Source organism: Thunnus maccoyii, chromosome 17 (assembly GCF_910596095.1).
Source record: "Thunnus maccoyii chromosome 17, fThuMac1.1, whole genome shotgun sequence".
NCBI classification, from domain to species: Eukaryota; Metazoa; Chordata; class Actinopteri; order Scombriformes; family Scombridae; genus Thunnus; species Thunnus maccoyii.
Window position 1 is genome coordinate 13,048,570 of NC_056549.1, and position 18,294 is coordinate 13,066,863.

Sequence of the window (18,294 nt, forward strand, 5' to 3'; positions counted from 1 at the left end):
GGTCAGACGTGTCATGGTCAGGTTTGAGGTCAAGAACGGCATCTAAAGAATGTCTTAATGATTGTTTATAAGTATGCATGCAATGTGTGTTTGTGCACAATTTCAGCTGTGTTTTTCTGCCCTCAGGGTGTTTGATTTCTCTCCAACATAATCTCAGCCATCTGAACAAATAAGTCTTTCTCTCTCTCTCTCTCTCTCTCTCTCTCTCTCACACACACACACATATATACATAGTTTAGTGTTCAAAATATCTGTCCAAATGTCTGTCTTACATTCTCTTCAACTCACCCCAGCTGCTGTATTTTCATTGAACCACTTCCAGCATGTAAATACAGGAAATGACACACATGCCAACATCTGCAACGTTTTTGCTGCCCTCTCTTACAGTTTGGAAACAGAAAAGCTGAAAACTTCCAACAATCCAGAGTTAAGTGTGTAACCTTCACCTCTGAGCATCTAATGACTATCTATATTACAGCTGGCTGACACACAAATGCACTTTCTCTGCTTGCTTTTATGGCAGCAGGAATGTTGTATTTTCTAGGCTTTGTGTGCTGATCCTGTATTCAGACTCCCGCTGCTTATCGCTCAGAAAGGGATACATTATTTAAATAGAAGCGTTTTAACATCACAAGCTGGGTTGCGCATCAACAAGGCTTCTTCCTCTGTCTTTCTTCAGAGCCAATCATCCCCATGTCATCTGCGCTCTACACAGGCAGGCAAAGCATGGCACAGTGCCTTGTTCCCCTCTATAAACACACACACACACACACACAACTATCCTCCCAGTGCACGTACAAACCATTCACCCTCATCTCTCTCTCTCCATCTCACTCTCTCTCACACACACACACACTCACACACCTCTGAGAAAGCCTCTCGCATTCCCACAAGCGTAGAAGCGCTTTGGAAGAATTGGACGCAGCTGCTGTTTCTCTCTCCGGCTCAGAGGAATAAAAACACGCTTTACTCGCTGGTTTAAAACATTAACTGTTTTTCTTGAAACTCGTAAGATTCTCCGCTGTGCTTTAGTTATTTTTTTGGCTCTTTTTTTTGACGTGAAATCAAGTTTTTTTGTCGATGCGAAAACCGGGATAGCGAGAGTTTTACGCATCGAGTCTGCCAGGAAGGACATCACATCAGCGGCTTTTGTGGTATTTTTATTCTTTCCAAGGAAACAAGGAATATTTTTTTCCCCATTTGGGAATTACAAGCAGCGAGTTTACGACTTTAAATAGCCGGAATCTGTTTTAAGGATTTTCCTGTTTTCAGTCGTAATTAGGAGCGTGTTTCACCGCCCTCGTTGTCCTGAGCGCACGTACTCTCCATATGGCACGAAACGTGTTCCGTGCTGAATAAAGTAACCAAATTAGACACTTCGCCCCGATTTGATCCGGACAAATTGTATTGACCTTGGATGTAGTAAAGACTGTGTCCCTGCATGGGAGCTTAACTGTCTCCTGTCATCTTCATTTTCTCCGACATGGCATTTAATTGGAAGTAGCCTTTAAAGTGGAAGATGGCTTTTTACTTTCCCCCAGGTTGCAGCCTGATCCACCTTCACGCCTAATGGCACACTGACAGTGAAAACTCGGCTTTTGTAAAGGTAAGAACTGAGCTGTGTTTGACCTCTCCAACTCTAAACACTCCCCATGAAACTAATTCGAGTTGACAGCTCTACAGTCTATCTTTTTATTATCATCCATGTTTAATGACGTTTGGTTAAATATTGGATGAAAAGGGAAGTTTTTTAACAAGAACCATCAGCTCCTCACAGACTGATAGTCTGAAACCTATTAGTGGCTACATCTATCTATCAGTTTCCCGCACAGTAATCCATGATGTGTTATTGGATAGGATGAGCTTCAGTATACCTGAGGCAGTCCAGCATATATAATGATGTGTGTCTCTGTTTTATTTATTGAATGGTTTATTGGGGAGGGAGTCCACCATCAGTTCATTGATCATTGTGTCTTTTGTTTCTCTGTTCATGCCAGCCTTCTGTCTTTTAATCAACTTTATAGTACCATAAGATGGCATGATGTGTATATTTATGACTTCAAAGTGGGGTCAAAGGTCACCATTAAAGAGTCACTTGCAGTGTGCCTTCAGTCATAACCTTTCAAGCTATATTTAAAGATCTAAACAATTGCATTGAAAAAATGTGTTTGATGGGGTTTTTCTATAAAAAAAAAAAAAAAGCTCAATCGCCTTGTTAACAATTCTTAAAGTTACATCTATACCTTCTCCCTCATTAAAATATCCAGAATCTATACACATGCAAATGTTTTTCATTTCAAAAATTTAACTGCTGAACACAAGATGTCTCCTACTTCACTGAAAAGACCATTCTCAGTGTATGTGCACTGAAGGCTTCACGTCTCCACGTCACACTTGTGTCGGTTGCATACTGGACCACAATTGGCTAGTTGTGATGTCACAAATCATGCACATATAGTAGGTACATGTCTTAAACTGAGATTTAAGGCGAGCACAGAGAAACTTTCCCCCTTGTGAAACCATCCCTCTAGCGTCAAACTCTGCTCATGCAGCACAGTGAAGCTCAAACGTCAAAATAACATGGGGGTGAGGGGCACTTTCACAACACAAGCTCTGTCACTGCTTTTATTATGTTTAGTGTGATTCAAAAGATGACTTAAGAGCAACTCTCACCTTAAGAGCTGTTTCAAAAAGAAGAGTTACTCATTGAGCCAAATGGCTAAAGGTAAGACATCTTTTGCTGCCAAACACATTGCAGAGAGAGTTTAATTTGAGAACCATTAAGAAGTCAGGCGACATCTCGGCTAATCCTCCTTCACAGATATCACTAACTGGATAATCCTGTTTAAATATCCCTCTGGTAGGTCAATAGTTCCTTCATATTTTCACCCCGAAGACCTCCATAGAGAGATAATGTAAGTGCAAGCCCACAGAAAACCACTTGATAATAACATTTCATCCTAAAGACCCCCATCTGAGGAAAATAATGTGGTTTATCTGATTTAGGATTTAATTCCTATTACCACAAAGTTTTTTTTAAAGGCAGAATCAAATTAGAGCTGTTATGGGAATCAAAATATTGCTGTAATCAATAAAAAGAGTAGGGCCTCTAAAGTTACAGCATAGACCCCACAAGGACCCAGGAATCCAGTCTGGGAACCACTGCTGCAGGGCAGGGCTTGTGCCTCAGGATGAGTGTGGGTGACTGACTGACAATCACAGACTGTGAGGAAGACAGAATGAGTCATTTTTGCTCAAATCAACAGGGGACACACACCGGTACACACACACACGCACACACACACAGGCACAGGTTTGTGCAGCTATCCTTGTTAGGACCTTGCATTGACTTCCATTCATTGTGGACAGCTTAACCAAAACCCCAACTCTAACCTTAACCATAACCAATTAAAGTCTAACGCTAACCTTAAAGCTGGAGTGTGGGACTTTTATCTCCCCGTTTTGACAGTAATTACAAAAACACCGTCAACGTGCTTACGTCCGTCCTCTGTCGCATGCTCTGTTGCTACTGATATGGCTGTAAAATGGTGGGTAAATCACACAACCCCCACAAAATGAATCGTTTCACTATCAGAATTTGATCCATTTGGTCCAATAGCATTAAGATAGCATTAAGAAAGTCTAGAAGAGCCACACGATCAAATTATCTTATCCCCTTTCAAGGTAACAGAGAGCTAACTGGAAGTTAGCCTGCTCGGTCAGCAGAAGTCTGCATTTATCTGCATGCAAATGTAAAAATGTAAAGTCTGCATGTATGTCTAAACGCTCTCTTATAGAGACTGAGGACAATCTCACAGGTTTTGTTGTTAATACTGGGTGGAAACAATTAGAAGTTAAAAAAAAACAACCCTGCTTTGCAGAACCAATCCAAGGTCTTTAGGGTGGCGACATGCAGTGAATGGGAGCGAGAGCATTATTTCCAGTAAGCATGTCCTTGACAAAATTTAAGGAGTATAGGTTTGTTAGCGGCCGTTCTCGTCACCGTTCAAGCAACTACCATGCATTTAGAAATCCTGAGACTTTGGGAGGTGGAGATCTCCGATTGTCTGGTATCACAAGACTAGCATTCATGCATTCATCCGGCTAATGCAAGAATGTCAAACCTGACACCAGATTAAAAACTCTGGTATACTGTGAAATACAGAGAGATTTATCTGGCGGTGATAGGCTTAATCAGCATTGTGTGAGCTCGTTTGGCAAGGCCTTGAATGTAACAGACGTTCATTTAGGTGAAATAGTTCCGCACTGCTCAACCAGGACCTCAGAAATGACGTTTTGCCTCATTAGGACTGGGCTTTGGTCCCCATGAGGACTACTTGTCCCGACAAGGTCGCTGTTTAAACCAGAAAAGATCCCGATGAGGTAACAAAAACACACGCGCACACACACACACACGCCTGGCATTAGCATCTGGTGATTCAATTCAAAACTTAATTCAATTGAGTAGAGCTGAATTTATCACATGAGGCAATGACATTGATTCAGCGTGAAGGATGCAAGACATTTTTAAAAGAAATGCAGTATGTATCATCAAAATAATGAGAGGAAAAAACACAAACAAGATGGTGAAGAGGGTGCTTTATTTGACACTTGAGAGCTTGCATCTGAAAATGTGCTGCTGAAAGGTCAGCGGGAAAACACAAAGTGACATACTCTCCAGACAGATGACTCACCCTTGACCGTAAGTCTGTAGGCGTAAAGCAGTGCAAAAACACACGCTGACTATCTGTTTACCCTTTGCTCATCCCCCCCCCTCCTCCTCTATCTGCTCAGTGTTCTCAGCGTTCGTTTCATCCCTCCTGCCTGCTCTATTGTCACTGATAGGAAGTGATATTTAAGTCCCAACAAAAAATTTGCTGGCATTTTGCGTGTCCCTTCCAGTTTCTGTCATGGCCTTTGAGCCGGGTTATGACAAATGATACACAATTTCCATTGGAATTTAGGAACTCGTTCAATAAAAATAATATGAAAATGCTTTTTTAAACCTCAAAAACCAAATGGAAGTCTGCTTCTATGAGGAATGACAAGCCAGAGAAGGACATGCAGTCAAAGCAGAGACTCCAGTCATGTATTAGCCTCATGTAGAGGTCTGATTACTCAAGAACTGGAGTCAGCCAGCTCTAAACTTGGAGCGATCATATTTCATTTTGGTTGATTCTATGACTCAATTCTGATAAGTGTTATTACAGAAAACAAGATGTTGAATGTTGTGAACCAACCGAACTCTGAAAAATCAGATAACTGCTACATTACAGATTTTTTGCTTGTTTCCCATGCAGACCCAAAGACCCACAGGTGTTTTCACTGATGAGATTTTGTGCAGCTTTTATCTATGTATGTACCTCGAGTGGCAAAGAAAAAAAAACAACCCACTTAGATAGAGTGCATGCGGCATTGTAGGCAGATGGTATGACATTAAATCTCTGATTACACACATACACACACACACAGTACCAGTCAAAATTTGGACACACCTTCCTATTCCCTTGAATGAGAAAGTGCGTCCAAACTTTGACTGGTACTGTATATATATTCAAAGTATCTAAAGCATTTTTGCCTTTAATCAATAGCATACCGTATAGAGTTGACAGGAAATGAGGGTAAGAAAGAGAAAGGTCCCTGGTCAGACTCAAACGGGGATGTTGTGATTACATGGCCGGCGTCTTAAATCCCCGAGGGTTTTGGAACACAACCAGTCTTAATAATACATGGAAACTCCCACCACAGATTTACCACCTCCAACCATGACCAGAGGTCTAATCAGCCAGAGTAACTGAAAACACCTGTGTGTCTGTGCAGAAAAGGGAACATCTTAGTCAAACTTTAATGACTTTTGGCTCAAACAACACAGTAGATATTGTATGCTTGTACAAAGTTTTCAGTTAGGGTTACTGACAACTTTAAGACTGTAGTTTCCAAAATATCATGTTTCTCTTACACATGCACGGAGAAAAGCAGATGCCATACTGTAGCTAGATTGCATGGTGGGAATCTACTGTAGCATCATCTTTCATTTGGCAATAACAAGAAGTAAGGACTAGTCTCATCATTCCTTCATTTAAATTTCTTAATTTTTCCAAACAAACAAAAAAATTCAAAGAAAATAGCTTATTACCAAACATTTGGATGGTTCTGAAATAACATAAATCAGTTGTGAAATGCTGATCAAAAATATGAATTCACTACTTAGAGGCAAATACTTACCCACCACTGCAGACAACAAGGTTCGACATGGTGATTCCTCCTCAAGCCAGTTTGTTCATGGTGGTCCAGGTTCACATCCTTGCTGCACATGTATGGAGAGATTTGACTGTGGAGGGATCTTTGGGATGGTCGTGTCTAGATGGTAACCCTAGATTTGCGTAACTCCTGCAAGATTTGTAACTAACTTGCAAAAAGTGGACTTAGTAGGCTTTGCTCCAGGAGACCACTGTTCGCTTCCAACTGTGAGTCAGAACAGTTGGAAGAAAAAAACGTAACTACGATTGTCATGGTGTTCACTGTTGCTATGATGATGAAGGTTGCTTAACTTTAAGGAGGTAGTAACTTTAACCCACACCACGTCCACAGCGAGGGTGATTGAGATCGCCTCGTTTGATCAAGCAGCTGCGGGATGCTCCTCTGCTCCTGACCTTTCTGGAAAAGCAAAGAGAGATTTCCTCTTCAAGGATCAACAATGTAAATTAGCGAGACGTGTGGCTTTGTGTGTTCTAACCCTAATCATGTAATTTTCTCTCGTCCACCTTTCTGTCACATACTACATGGAGAAGCAGATCAATAATCTTAAAAGGGATCATATTAATGGTGGTCTTGCATGTGTGAGCCCATTAATTACAATTCCTTTTTAACTTTATGTTGCTGTTGACCATTTTCCAAAGCAAACAACACAAATTTTAATTTGACTTCCTTCCTTCCTTCGAGGTTGCTGTTGGTTTGAGTTCATATTTGCATAGAAGCATGTGATGAAAATCAACTTGTACAAAAATAACAAATCCTGAGATTAAACCCGAACAGGAAACATGTATTTGGCCAAAGTTACTCTATAATTACATAGCAAACATGGACATAATGTGTTTCTGGCATTATAGTTTGCTGCTCAATAACAGCTTTTTGGAAGGAACCAACAAGAGAGTTCTTAAAACCGTACCTGATTGTAATTGCGTTTCAAACCAATGATAATGTGATGGACTGATCACTTATTAGTTAAATTCTAAAACATGCAAAACCACCAGTGTGATCCTCAAACACAGACATTAAAAAAGCTTTCCCTAGTTAATCCACTTTACCATACAACAGTACACTACAGTACATGACCTGACTTTAAATGGCAGAGTTATGACAGCTGTCTCACTGAATAAGTTGAATGTGTTGAGATTTTACTTGAATAGCAAGAAAAATAGCATTCTTATCGAATGAAAGTGTGTAAACACTCTTTTCCACTAACCTGAGAGCCATTTGTGATATTGCGCCATCTCCTTTTGTATGATGCTCAACAGCGGCGTAGGTGTACTTTGAAACGAAGCACTTAAGTTTGACAGGGCCATTAAAAAAACCTTGACAGCCTCTTTATTTCAGTATTTTTAGTTAAAATAAAGAACATTTTGTGCAAAGATCACATTTTGTTCACTACAGTTTTGCCTTTGACTCTTGTGGTAATTCTCCATCACTCTTTACAGGAGAGGAGACAGAGAAAGTAAACTGGCCTCTGATATTCCGCTTTTTTTTTTTTTGGAAAGTAGTGTCGGACTGGTCTTGTTTTGAAGGTATTCCTGCATGTTTGACCCCCAGCTCGTTGTATCATATTATTCAGTGGTGGAATGTAACCAATTACATTTACTCGAGTACTGTACTGAAGTACAAATTCAAGGTACTTGTACTTTACTTGAGTATTTCCATTTTATGCAACTTCATACTTCCACTCCACTACATCTCAGAGGCAGATACTGTACTTTTTACTCCACTACATTTGTCTGACAGCTGTAGTTACTTGTTACTTTTCAGATTACAATTCGTCATACCCTTCCTGTCCAGTGAAAACCATGTATTTCCAAATTTGGTGATTGTGAACAATGTTTGTGATAAACTGATGGATTAAGTGTTCCTTTATGGGTTGAGAAAATTCTCCTACGTCTTAAACTAAATAAACAATCTAAAAACCCTTTTGGATTAGATGGAAAATGCATTGACACAAGTGTGAAAACAGGGCTGTTTTCCTGAGCTCATGAAGAGTTGACTTTTTTTTAGAGATACATGGTTCTCAGGACAGCAACGTTAGAAACATATAATGATCTTATAGAATATGATGCATTACTGTAGATCAAAGTCGTTAAATTAGCTCAACCTGCCACGACTATAGCAGTAACATGCAACATACACATTAATACAGCAATAATATTAATCCAAAAACATCATGTATAATAGTAAAACACTGACGGGGACCATTTTTCTGCAGAATGAGTACTTTTACTTTTGATACTTTAAATACAATTTGCTGATAATACTTAATTACATTTACTTAAGTAAGGTTTTGAATGCAGGACTTTTACTTGTAGTGGAGTATTTTTACAGTGTAGTATTGCTACTTTCACTTAAGTAAAGGATCTGAATACTTCTTCCACCACTGATATTATTGCAGATGACCTTAACGCCAACAGCAGGGGGCTTTGTTTGTCTCTCCATTAAATCCAGCTCAGGTTGAAAAAAAGTACCCTGAACACACACACACACACACACACTCTTGCCAGAATAGCTTAAAGAACAGAAAGAATACATGAGCCACTGTGACTATAATGGGAGACATACAGGATGCCAATTTCTGTCTCTCTTCTACTCTCCGTTTTCATCTGCCTGCTCATTCCTCTCTCATTACACCTCTCCTCGCCACTTGCCTTCTTACTCCATCTGTGTCCATATTAAATGCCTCTCTCCATGCCATGTTAGCACACAGTTCACTGAAGTGAATCATTTACAGACAAACTTTTCTCAGTGTGCTTCTAGAGTCGAAAAAGGTCTCTGGAGTTTGTTACACAGTTCAAAGCACCTCATTCTTTTTTCTCTCTCTCTCTCTTCCCACTCTGGCTGTCTTCTTCTGGTCCTAATTTCTCAGATCTTCACTCTCCTTCCCTGCCTTACTCCTTCCTTCTCTTTTTCTCTATCCATCACACCTGCCCAGTTGTCTTTCCTCTTCCATGCTCCCTTTGGGGGTTTTTCTCTCTCCTATGAGGAACTGAAGACTGCAGAATTGTAGCTCTTTAGCATAATTGCATAAAATAGATGCAATTAACACTTGAATGCAAAGCCAATGTGTGAATGTTGAGAGTGTAAAAAGGTTTTTTTTTTCTTTTTTTGCAACCACCTTTCATGCCAAACTCACTGTTGCTCTCACCTTTTCTCTTCATCCCCCGTATCTCTTTACTATCCTACTTTCAAATTCCCTATCCATCTCCCTCATTTCTGCTCTACTGTAGCTCCTTTCCTCCCGCCTCCTCCCAATCACACCTCTCAGAAATTGATGGAAAAGGAGTAAAATCCTCCCAGAACATATGCTGTGACATTTCTGTTTGTGCCCAATATCTGAACATAGAAATAAATACAGAAATCAAAAAGATTCATGGGGAATATCCCCCTTTGTTGATAGGATACGGTGATAATGATATACCTGTCATTCCTATGCACACAGCTGGTCGTTGCTATAGGAACGTGCCACCCAGCAGCGGCACATGTGGTTGCTATAGGGACAATACATCACATGACATCTCCTATAGATTAGGTAACTTGTTGTTATCATGCTACAAAAGGCATCTCCTCACTCAAAGACATAACGCATGCAGCGAGGAATCTCAAAGAGGAAGTGTTACACTGTAGAGGGGGGGAAATCTCTGCTCTAACAGACGTGATGGAGTGGGAGTAGTTTTAAAACATGTACTGAAAGAATCTCTCTATCTCTCTCTTAAGTGTTTAAACGTCTCCAAGACGGAATCTGCTCCCTGAAGGTTGAAGTATATTAAATTGTTTTAATAGTTTTCTTGTCTTGCTGCTATGCACAGATAAACAGCGGAAGCAATTTAGACATTATTACGGTGATCACGCAGAGGCAAATTAATTATTCATTAAGCACCAATTTAGAAAAACTGCTTATAAAGGCAGTGAAATGGAAAATGGAGCAGTGGATATCACATTATTTATAAGTTTTATCTGATCGGAGGTGGAAATAAACATTAATATTCATACAGGCTGTGTATGTCATCATGAAACATATCACGCTAAAGGATTTTGCACACAAAAGAGATTTATATACCGCTTGCCAACCGGCACAAGCGTTGTTACTGAATAGTGCACAGGTCCATAGCAGAAAGCCTTGTTGTATCGGAACCTGAGTGGTTTCTCATTAGACGGCTGGTGTGTTTGTTACAACAGCGTTTCTTTATCTCTGCTCCACTTATTTCTCACTTCAGCCTTGTTTAAAACTACAGATGCACTTGGCTTGTTTTCTGCCTCTGTCCTGTCATCACTGGCGGGAAAAGCACTTCACTCTCCTTTATTGCCAGACCTTTCTCTCCTCTCCTCTCTTTTCTCTCATCACCCCCCACTTTGTCTCCTCAAAACAAGCTTCAAAATAGTTTTTTACCTTATTTTCTTTGTTGTTCAGCTTCCGGTCATGACTCAGTGTTGCTACTATATGTGCATTTATATAAATAAGTGCTTCTCCCTTTCCTCACTCCATCTTGATCGATCCACCCTTGTCCTCATGTTCTTGTGTTCTCCTGTATTCATCTTTCCTCTTAGTTTTGTCATCCCCGTCTCCTTCCCTCTATCCTACTCCCATCCATGCCTTCCTTCTCTTTCAGTTGTGTGGGATCCTGTTTAACGCACACTAAGGAGCGAGAGAAGAGAACTAAGTAAAGAAAGAAAAGAGACGGAGTGAGAAGGAAGCCAGAAAACACGAGAAAAAGAGGCTGGTTGTGTTTGTCCTTGTGTGACTCACCATCTGTGGTCAAGCACTTTTCTTTCAGCAGTATTAGCCATAAGATGACTGACGTGAAAAATACATTAAAATATGAGGAGAAAAGAAGGTAGGAGGAGAGAACGTCTGGTCTACTGCGTGTGGCTGACAGTTACTTTGAATACTAAAAGCTTTGTCTGATTCTAAATCTTTATTGCTTCGAGATATATGACGGAAAAGAAAGCGAAGGAGGGAGAAAGGGGAAAGTGACCGAATAAAAGAAAATCAGTATTAGAGACAGATTAAAAATAGATCTAAGAGGACGGGGGGTGGGGGGGAGGAGAGAGACAAACAGAGAGAGATTTGGAGTAAAAGGAAGTAAGGGAAGGAAAAAAAATATTCAGGGTCACAACCAGAATGCATTAGCAGACAGACAGAGGGTAAGAATAGAAGAGAGAGGACGAGATTTACAGATAGCGTGTTCATGAGGAAGAAAGAGATAGAGGGAGAGGTGGATGCAAGGAGTGTGAGAAATTTAAAAAAAAATAGACAGGCGAAGGTCATGGTTGTGTTCTTGTTCCCATGCTAAAATCTATTTTATCCTCTTAAATACACAGATAGTCACACGCATATAAACACAAACTCTCACTGTTTGGGAAAGGAAGTAAAAGAAGAAGAATAATGTGATGGTAACATCCTTGAATAAATAAAGAATAACATCGTAGTTGAATTCAAATTCAGAATAATGCATTAAAATTGCATCACAATCACATTCAGACTGAAAATATTGTATCACAATCACATCAGTTGCGTTTTAACAAAAAAATTATGCATTACGATCACATTCTACCTGAAAATCACACACTCACAATCACATCACAATTTCATCACAATCATATTCTGACTGAAAAATAATACATCATAATTGCATCATATGGCATCACAATCTCATCACAATCACACAGTAACCGTAATAAAGCATCACACTCACATTCAAAGTGAACATAATGCATCACAATCGTATCACAATCACATTCTAACTGAACATAATGTGTCACAATCGCATCAGTTACATTCTAACAAAATAATGTGTCACAATCACATCATATCTGCATTACAACTGAACATGTGTCACAATCGTATCACAATCACATTCTAAGTGAAAATAATGTGTCACAATCACATCACAATTACATTCTAACTAAAATTAATGTGTCAAGATCACATCATATCTACATTACAACCGAACATAATGTGTCACAATAGCACCACAGTCACATTCTAACTGAACACAATGTGTCACAATCACATCACAATCACATTCTACCAGAAAATAATGCATCACAATTACATTCTAACTGAACATAATGTGTCACAATCACATCACATTCTAACAGAAAATAATGTGTCACAATTACATTTTAACTGAACATAATGTGTCACAATCACATCACAATCACATTCTACCAGAAAATAATGCATCACAATTACATTCTAACTGAACATAATGTGTCACAATCACATTCTAACTGAACATAATGTGTCACAATCACATTCTCACTGAACATAATGTGTCACAATCACATTCTCACTGAACATAATGTGTCACAATCACATTCTCACTGAACATAATGTGTCACAATCACATTCTAACTGAACATAATGTGTCACAATCACATTCTCACTGAACATAATGTGTCACAATCACATTCTAACAGAACATAATGTGTCACAATTGCATCAATCACATTCTATTTGAAAATAATGCCATCACTTTTGCATCACAATTACATTCTAACTCAAAATAATGCGTCATAATCTCATCACAGTTCCACTGTAACTGAAAATAACGTCGCAATTGTATCACATATGTATAATCATAATGTAACTGAATCTACAGCATCACAATCAAATCAAAATCATATTCTAAAGGACAAGCACTGACTGGAGGGAAGGAAATATTGTAAAAAAAGTTTGAAATTTCTTCACCAGTCAAATTGCTTGTGAACGTGGGGCACAGCTGTTCATCGCCGCTCCACGGCTGTTCACTTCTATGGCAGCTGACCCTCAACTGCTGGGGATCAATCTCTGTGATGTAATGTCAGCTGTTTTCAAACCAAAAAGGTTTTAGAGCAAAGGCAGCAACATGACACCCAACAGTCAGTTAATCTGTAGCAATGAGATTATTTTGCCAGAATTCGATCTGAGAAGGAATTCTTGGAATGACCATTCAAATTGTGTGCCTTGCTTATTGAACATCATATAAAGCCTGTTTAAACCTCTTAGTGCTAAAAGGACAATGCTAATGATCACGTGAGCCCAGATTAACAGGCATTTAAACCCAAATGAAGGCTCCCGAAATAAGCCTGTATTTGTTTTGAGCCATCTTCCTTTCAATAACTATTAATAGACATCTGAGCAGCTGGTGAGCAGACGATGATTCATTTGAATATTATGTCAGAACGGCAGCACTGTATTTCCAATTTTATAACTGCAAAAACTATATAAAATAGACAACATCAGTGAACATATAAATGTAAACGCAACAAATGCAGAATATTAATTCAAATAAATTACCCAAGAAAATCACGAGCCATCTGTGTTTCTCTCTGTCTCGATCTCCCTGAACAAACATCCTGCAGGGATAAATGCATGACTATTTACCCACACACACACACACAAACGTAGGCCCATGTTGTCCTGAAGGCTGACAGTGAACAACAAAGGATCACCAGTGAACAGAAGAGACTGTTGTCCCTGGTGTGTACATATTTGTCTGCTTAAATCTGTATCAGCTGCATGACTGTAAACAACATTTATCAAACCTGGAAAGACGCTAAAAGTCTGACACACTTTCCCTGTAAGAGTGCATAACAACCTGTCACCTGCAGCTTCTGAAAAGTCACTGCTGTACGTGAGGCGACACACTTGTGTAAAATAAGACAAGCAGAGCTGTGCTCCCTGGAACTGGTTTAATCTGCATGACTGAGAGAAATGCTGGACTCTGCATATTAAGTGTCTCACGTCTCTTATATTCAGAGCATCTGGGAGACTTTGGCTGTGCTTGAATACATATGTGCATTTTTACACACATGTTTTTTTCATGTGTGTGTGTACTGAAGACCAGCAGGTCAATTTTTCAAATGAATAATATTTGCAGATTCTAAAATTTTCAATGATGGAGAAAGATGTTGTTTTAAGGATTTTTAACAAGGTAACTGAACGTTTTTTGTGGAAAAAAACATGTTAGACACAATCTCCTAAAACATGTTTTGGAGGGGATGTTTAACTCATTACTTCTGTGTATCTGTAGGTTAAGTATGACTGCAGCAGCAGGTGTACTAACAGGCTTGGCTAAGCTAAAACGCCAAGACTCTGCCCGCTCTCAGCACCGGTCCATACCACCTACATCGCCAGGCCTGGGAAACCCCACCCCAGAGGCTGCTCCCAGGTGATCATCGATTGCATCCTTTTTGAAAATTCAATACTTATACAAAGGTCACTATGAGCTTTTTAATCAAATAATTTAGGCAGCAGGAAACAGGCAACAGTTCACATGTGATTCATGAGCTACACTGGTTTTTATGTTCCATAAAACAAACAAATGCTTTTGAAATCTCTGTATAAAAACTAGGGTTTGTGTCTTCTTTCATCACTTTTCATTTAGAAAGCGGAAGCGACGTGCTGATGTCGTCGTGGTGCGCGGCAGGCTCCGCCTCTACTCTGCCTCTGGGTTTTTCCTCCTCCTGGGACTGGTCATCCTGGCCATAGGGATTGGGATGGCAACACTGGGCTACTGGCCACACAGTGAAACCATGTCCTCAGCCAAAACACCGACCGGAGGAGGATCTAAGACAGCGACTCCAGGAGGAGCCAAAACATCTGCCGTCACAGAGGGGGGCGTGGGTAACTCTAGCACAAGTCATAATGTTCAAGGTAAGTGAACAAAGAAAAGAAAGATTAAAGGTAAAGTCAGCGATTCTAATCCAATACACTTTTTGTCAAATATATAAATATCTCCTCACGGGGAGGAGCTGGCGAACTGGAGAGAGAGTGGATGTGGCTTCCCTTATATTAAATGTATCAAACCAATGCTGAATCTGATACAGTATCACGGAGACCCCCCACGTTTTTTTTTTAATGCTCTGAGTCTCTTTCTGTCGTGTCTAGTGAAGCGTAATCTGAGCAGGCAGCTGTTTAAGTCACACAAATATCCCACTGTATATGTTTTTTCAACTTATTAACCATATCAATGAATCAATAAATACAAACATTGTTGATTTCTTCCTGTTTTTTATCTCTCGTGATAATGTGTGAGAGGAACAGAAGTGACTCTACAGCTGATGAGTCACCCTGAATTCCGCCATATTTCTCTTTTGGTCGTTGCCTTGGCAATGCACGGGTGGGGCTTCTGAAGTAGCATGAAGGGAGGGGTGTATTTGTTTATATCAACAATCTTTCTCCAGAATGACTGACTCCACCTATAACCTAAATACTAAAGAAACGGTTATATGTGTCTCAGAAATACTTTCTAAACGCCTCTTTTCGTGCTCCATGTTTTATAAACTCAAACTATTCTTTGCTCTCTATATTAAAGATGGTCCCTTCCATGTTTGCAGGTACACCCTCCAAGCAGACTGGGGGCGCTCTGACGCGGTTCTTGGAACAGCATCGTCACTCCGAGAGGATGAAGATGCTCGGGCCCTTCACCATGGGCATTGGGATTTTTATCTTCATCTGTGCTAATGCCATTCTTCATGAGAACAGAGACAGAGAAACTAAGGTAAGGCAGAAAACAGCAGATTAATCCACATATTGGAGCATACAACGACGCCGATTTATGCAGAAAATGGTTCTAGAAAAGGTCGTGAAAGGATGTTTAAAACAGATATTTAAATTGTAAAAGCCTAAGCAAATAGAATATGTAGTTATTATCCCTCTCTCCTGTTTCTCATTTCTATTCTATACACAATGAGGGGCAAGCACACTGCCGTCATCTGTATTCATCATCTCTACATAACTAACATGCAGATGATATTTCTTCCAACCTCCCTCCTCCCATATCTCTCTAATCTTCCCCAGATCACATTTCCTCTGCTCTTATGCCCTCTCCTTCCCTGTCTTGATTCAATTAATCCCTTCCTACTCTCTCTACCCCTTCCAGGTAATTCATATAAGAAACATGTTCTCCAAGGTCACAAACATCTAATATAGTTATACACAAATGTATAACTATAGAATAATGTTATGACGGAGTGCTAAAAACATTCTCAGGTGATCTACAAATGCTTCTAGTGATAAATGATTTCTCTTCTGTATTAGATAATCCATATGAGAGACATGTACTCCACAGTCATCGACATCCATCACCTCAGGCAGAGAGAACAAAAGCAACACCTTCACCGCAACAGCACTTATGCGAGAGAAGTTGGGGATCATCGAGCCTTCGGCGCCGAGAATGCCGCCGCGGTTCGGATGGCCAGCAACTCCCTCCTCTCCTTCTCTCGGGCTGGAGGGGGAGGAGGGTCTACGGAGGAGGAGGAGGTGCTGTTAGGGGACGAGGAGTTTCACAGACACAGGGAGCAGGCTAAGTTGGATTGTAGCTTTGCGGGACTGTTGGCGCCGCTCTACAAGGATCGGCCCTTCTGCGGCCCGGGGCTCGGGTTGGCTCGTTCGGATTCTGTACGCCACCAGTGGTCTGTGGATGGAGATGGGGAGAAGGGAGGACACCATGCTCGCTCCATTGTCTCCTCCTCTATCTCTGCGTTCACTCTCCCCGTTATAAAACTCAACAACTGCGTTATTGACGAACCGGAGATGGAGGCAATTACCGAGGAGGAGAGAGGAGGAGAGAGAAGAGACGGTGAGAGGTCGCAACCTCTGAGCTCCATGGAGTCCTTGGCGGTTCCTGTAGCATCTGTTGCCAAGGCCTCCAAACCGCCAGGCTTACACCGGAGTAACTCCGCCTCTTCTTCATCCCACTGCTCCTCTATCTCCTCTACCTCCCTCTCCCCAGCTCCCTCGTCTACCTCAGGCTGCTGGCTTTCCCCAGGAGCAGCGAGGAGTGACTTTGGCTCCAACTCCTCTCTACACATGCTCAGCAGCCACTCCAAATCTCTGGACCTGGAGCGTAGGCCGAGCATGCTCAGCGTGCATCCAGAGCAGCGGAAGCACCCCAGCTGGCCCCGCCTCGACCGTAGCAACAGCAGCCGGAGTAACAGTGGCAATCGGGGCAGCAGTAAAGGCTACATGAGGCTGGAGGACAGGGAGGAACAAGGGGAGAGGTTGTTGGATGTGTCACCGTCGATGACAGTGAGGCGTGACTACAGTAAACGAGAGAAGCTGCTAATGATATCAAGGTCACATAATAATCTGAGCTTTGAGCATGACGAGTTTAACAGCAGCGCGCTGAAAAGGGGCAGCTCAGAGACTCGATTCTGAGGACGCTGAACTGAAGGTTGAAGACACTTCTGTCCTGTTCTGTAAATTGCTCTCCAGAAAGTTTGAGTGTACAGCACGTTTGTGTCATGGGAAACTGTCGAGTTTAACAGCTGCACCCTCAAGAGATGAAACACAAACGTGATTTCAAAGACACTTTTCAAGTAGCAGGTTTGGAGAGTAGTGAATAACGGACCATCTTGCACAGTAAAAGGTTCAGGCCTCATGTTAGCAAGACAGTGAATGCCAACTGTACCAGGTGCAGAGGTGCTGTTCTGTAGCTGACCCTGACCTGTTGTCTGGCAAGTGAAAAAAGAAGTTCCCTACAGGGATCAATAGAAAACACATCAACAGTCTACTTTATACAAAAAGACTTCTAATAAAGTTTTAACAGGATCTCAACCTGGACTCAAGGCTTTAGGACCAATACTGTTTCATCAGTGATGTTGATAGGTACGCCTCCCGCGTCTCTGAAGCGTTAAAATCTGAAAGGACGCAGCAAACTCACTATCAACATGTCCAGGGGACACAAACTATTTTCTCCCTGATAATGCTAAAATTGTGAACAAATCCGTGTTGAAATCATAGAAATAAACAAAAGAAACCTCGCTGACTGCACGTTCTGTGCACTGTTAGCACACACAGTTCTTATTAAACCTCCTTGACAACACACACACACAATTCTATGCAGTTTGGAAAAGTTGTGATGCTAATCGCATTTAGCGTATCAGCATGTTAGTGCATAGCATAGCTCTCATACAGTCAATGGATAGCATCAGTGAAGAGTGGGGTAAGATGAGCCGATTTTTACGTATATTTTTCTCTAGGTAAGAAAAAACTGAGACAGAAGTAGAATAAAAACATCTACCTTTATTCTAGGATGTCTCCTATCA

At 40.8% G+C, this 18,294-nt stretch overlaps 1 protein-coding gene across 2 annotated transcripts; it reads left to right on the top strand.

Annotated features, from left to right (window-relative positions):
* The first annotated feature begins 880 nt into the window (after positions 1 to 880).
* tmem200a (transmembrane protein 200A) lies at positions 881 to 18,075 on the top strand. 2 transcript variants are annotated; one of them, XM_042390009.1, is made up of 5 exons: positions 881 to 1,606; positions 14,277 to 14,414; positions 14,631 to 14,899; positions 15,583 to 15,746; positions 16,286 to 18,075. In XM_042390009.1, the coding sequence occupies exons 2-5, from the start codon at positions 14,284 to 14,286 to the stop codon at positions 17,402 to 17,404; spliced, it is 1,683 nt and encodes a 560-aa protein (XP_042245943.1). In that variant the 5' UTR covers positions 881 to 1,606; positions 14,277 to 14,283; the 3' UTR covers positions 17,405 to 18,075. The 2 variants fall into 2 exon arrangements, with proteins under 2 accessions (XP_042245943.1, XP_042245942.1); XM_042390008.1 differs by lacking the exon at positions 881 to 1,606 and having other exon boundaries at positions 13,089 to 14,414.
* The last annotated feature ends 219 nt before the right edge of the window (positions 18,076 to 18,294 follow it).

What these genes read in the sequence shown, in the direction of transcription:
- tmem200a (XM_042390008.1), top strand. Translation starts at nt 14,245, where the DNA reads ATGTTTAACTCATTACTTCTGTGTATCTGTAGGTTAAGTATGACTGCA. An exon ending in ACCCCAGAGGCTGCTCCCAG is followed by an intron (nt 14,415 to 14,630) that starts GTGATCATCGAT and finishes CTTTTCATTTAG; the next exon opens with AAAGCGGAAGCGACGTGCTG. An exon ending in CACAAGTCATAATGTTCAAG is followed by an intron (nt 14,900 to 15,582) that starts GTAAGTGAACAA and finishes CCATGTTTGCAG; the next exon opens with GTACACCCTCCAAGCAGACT.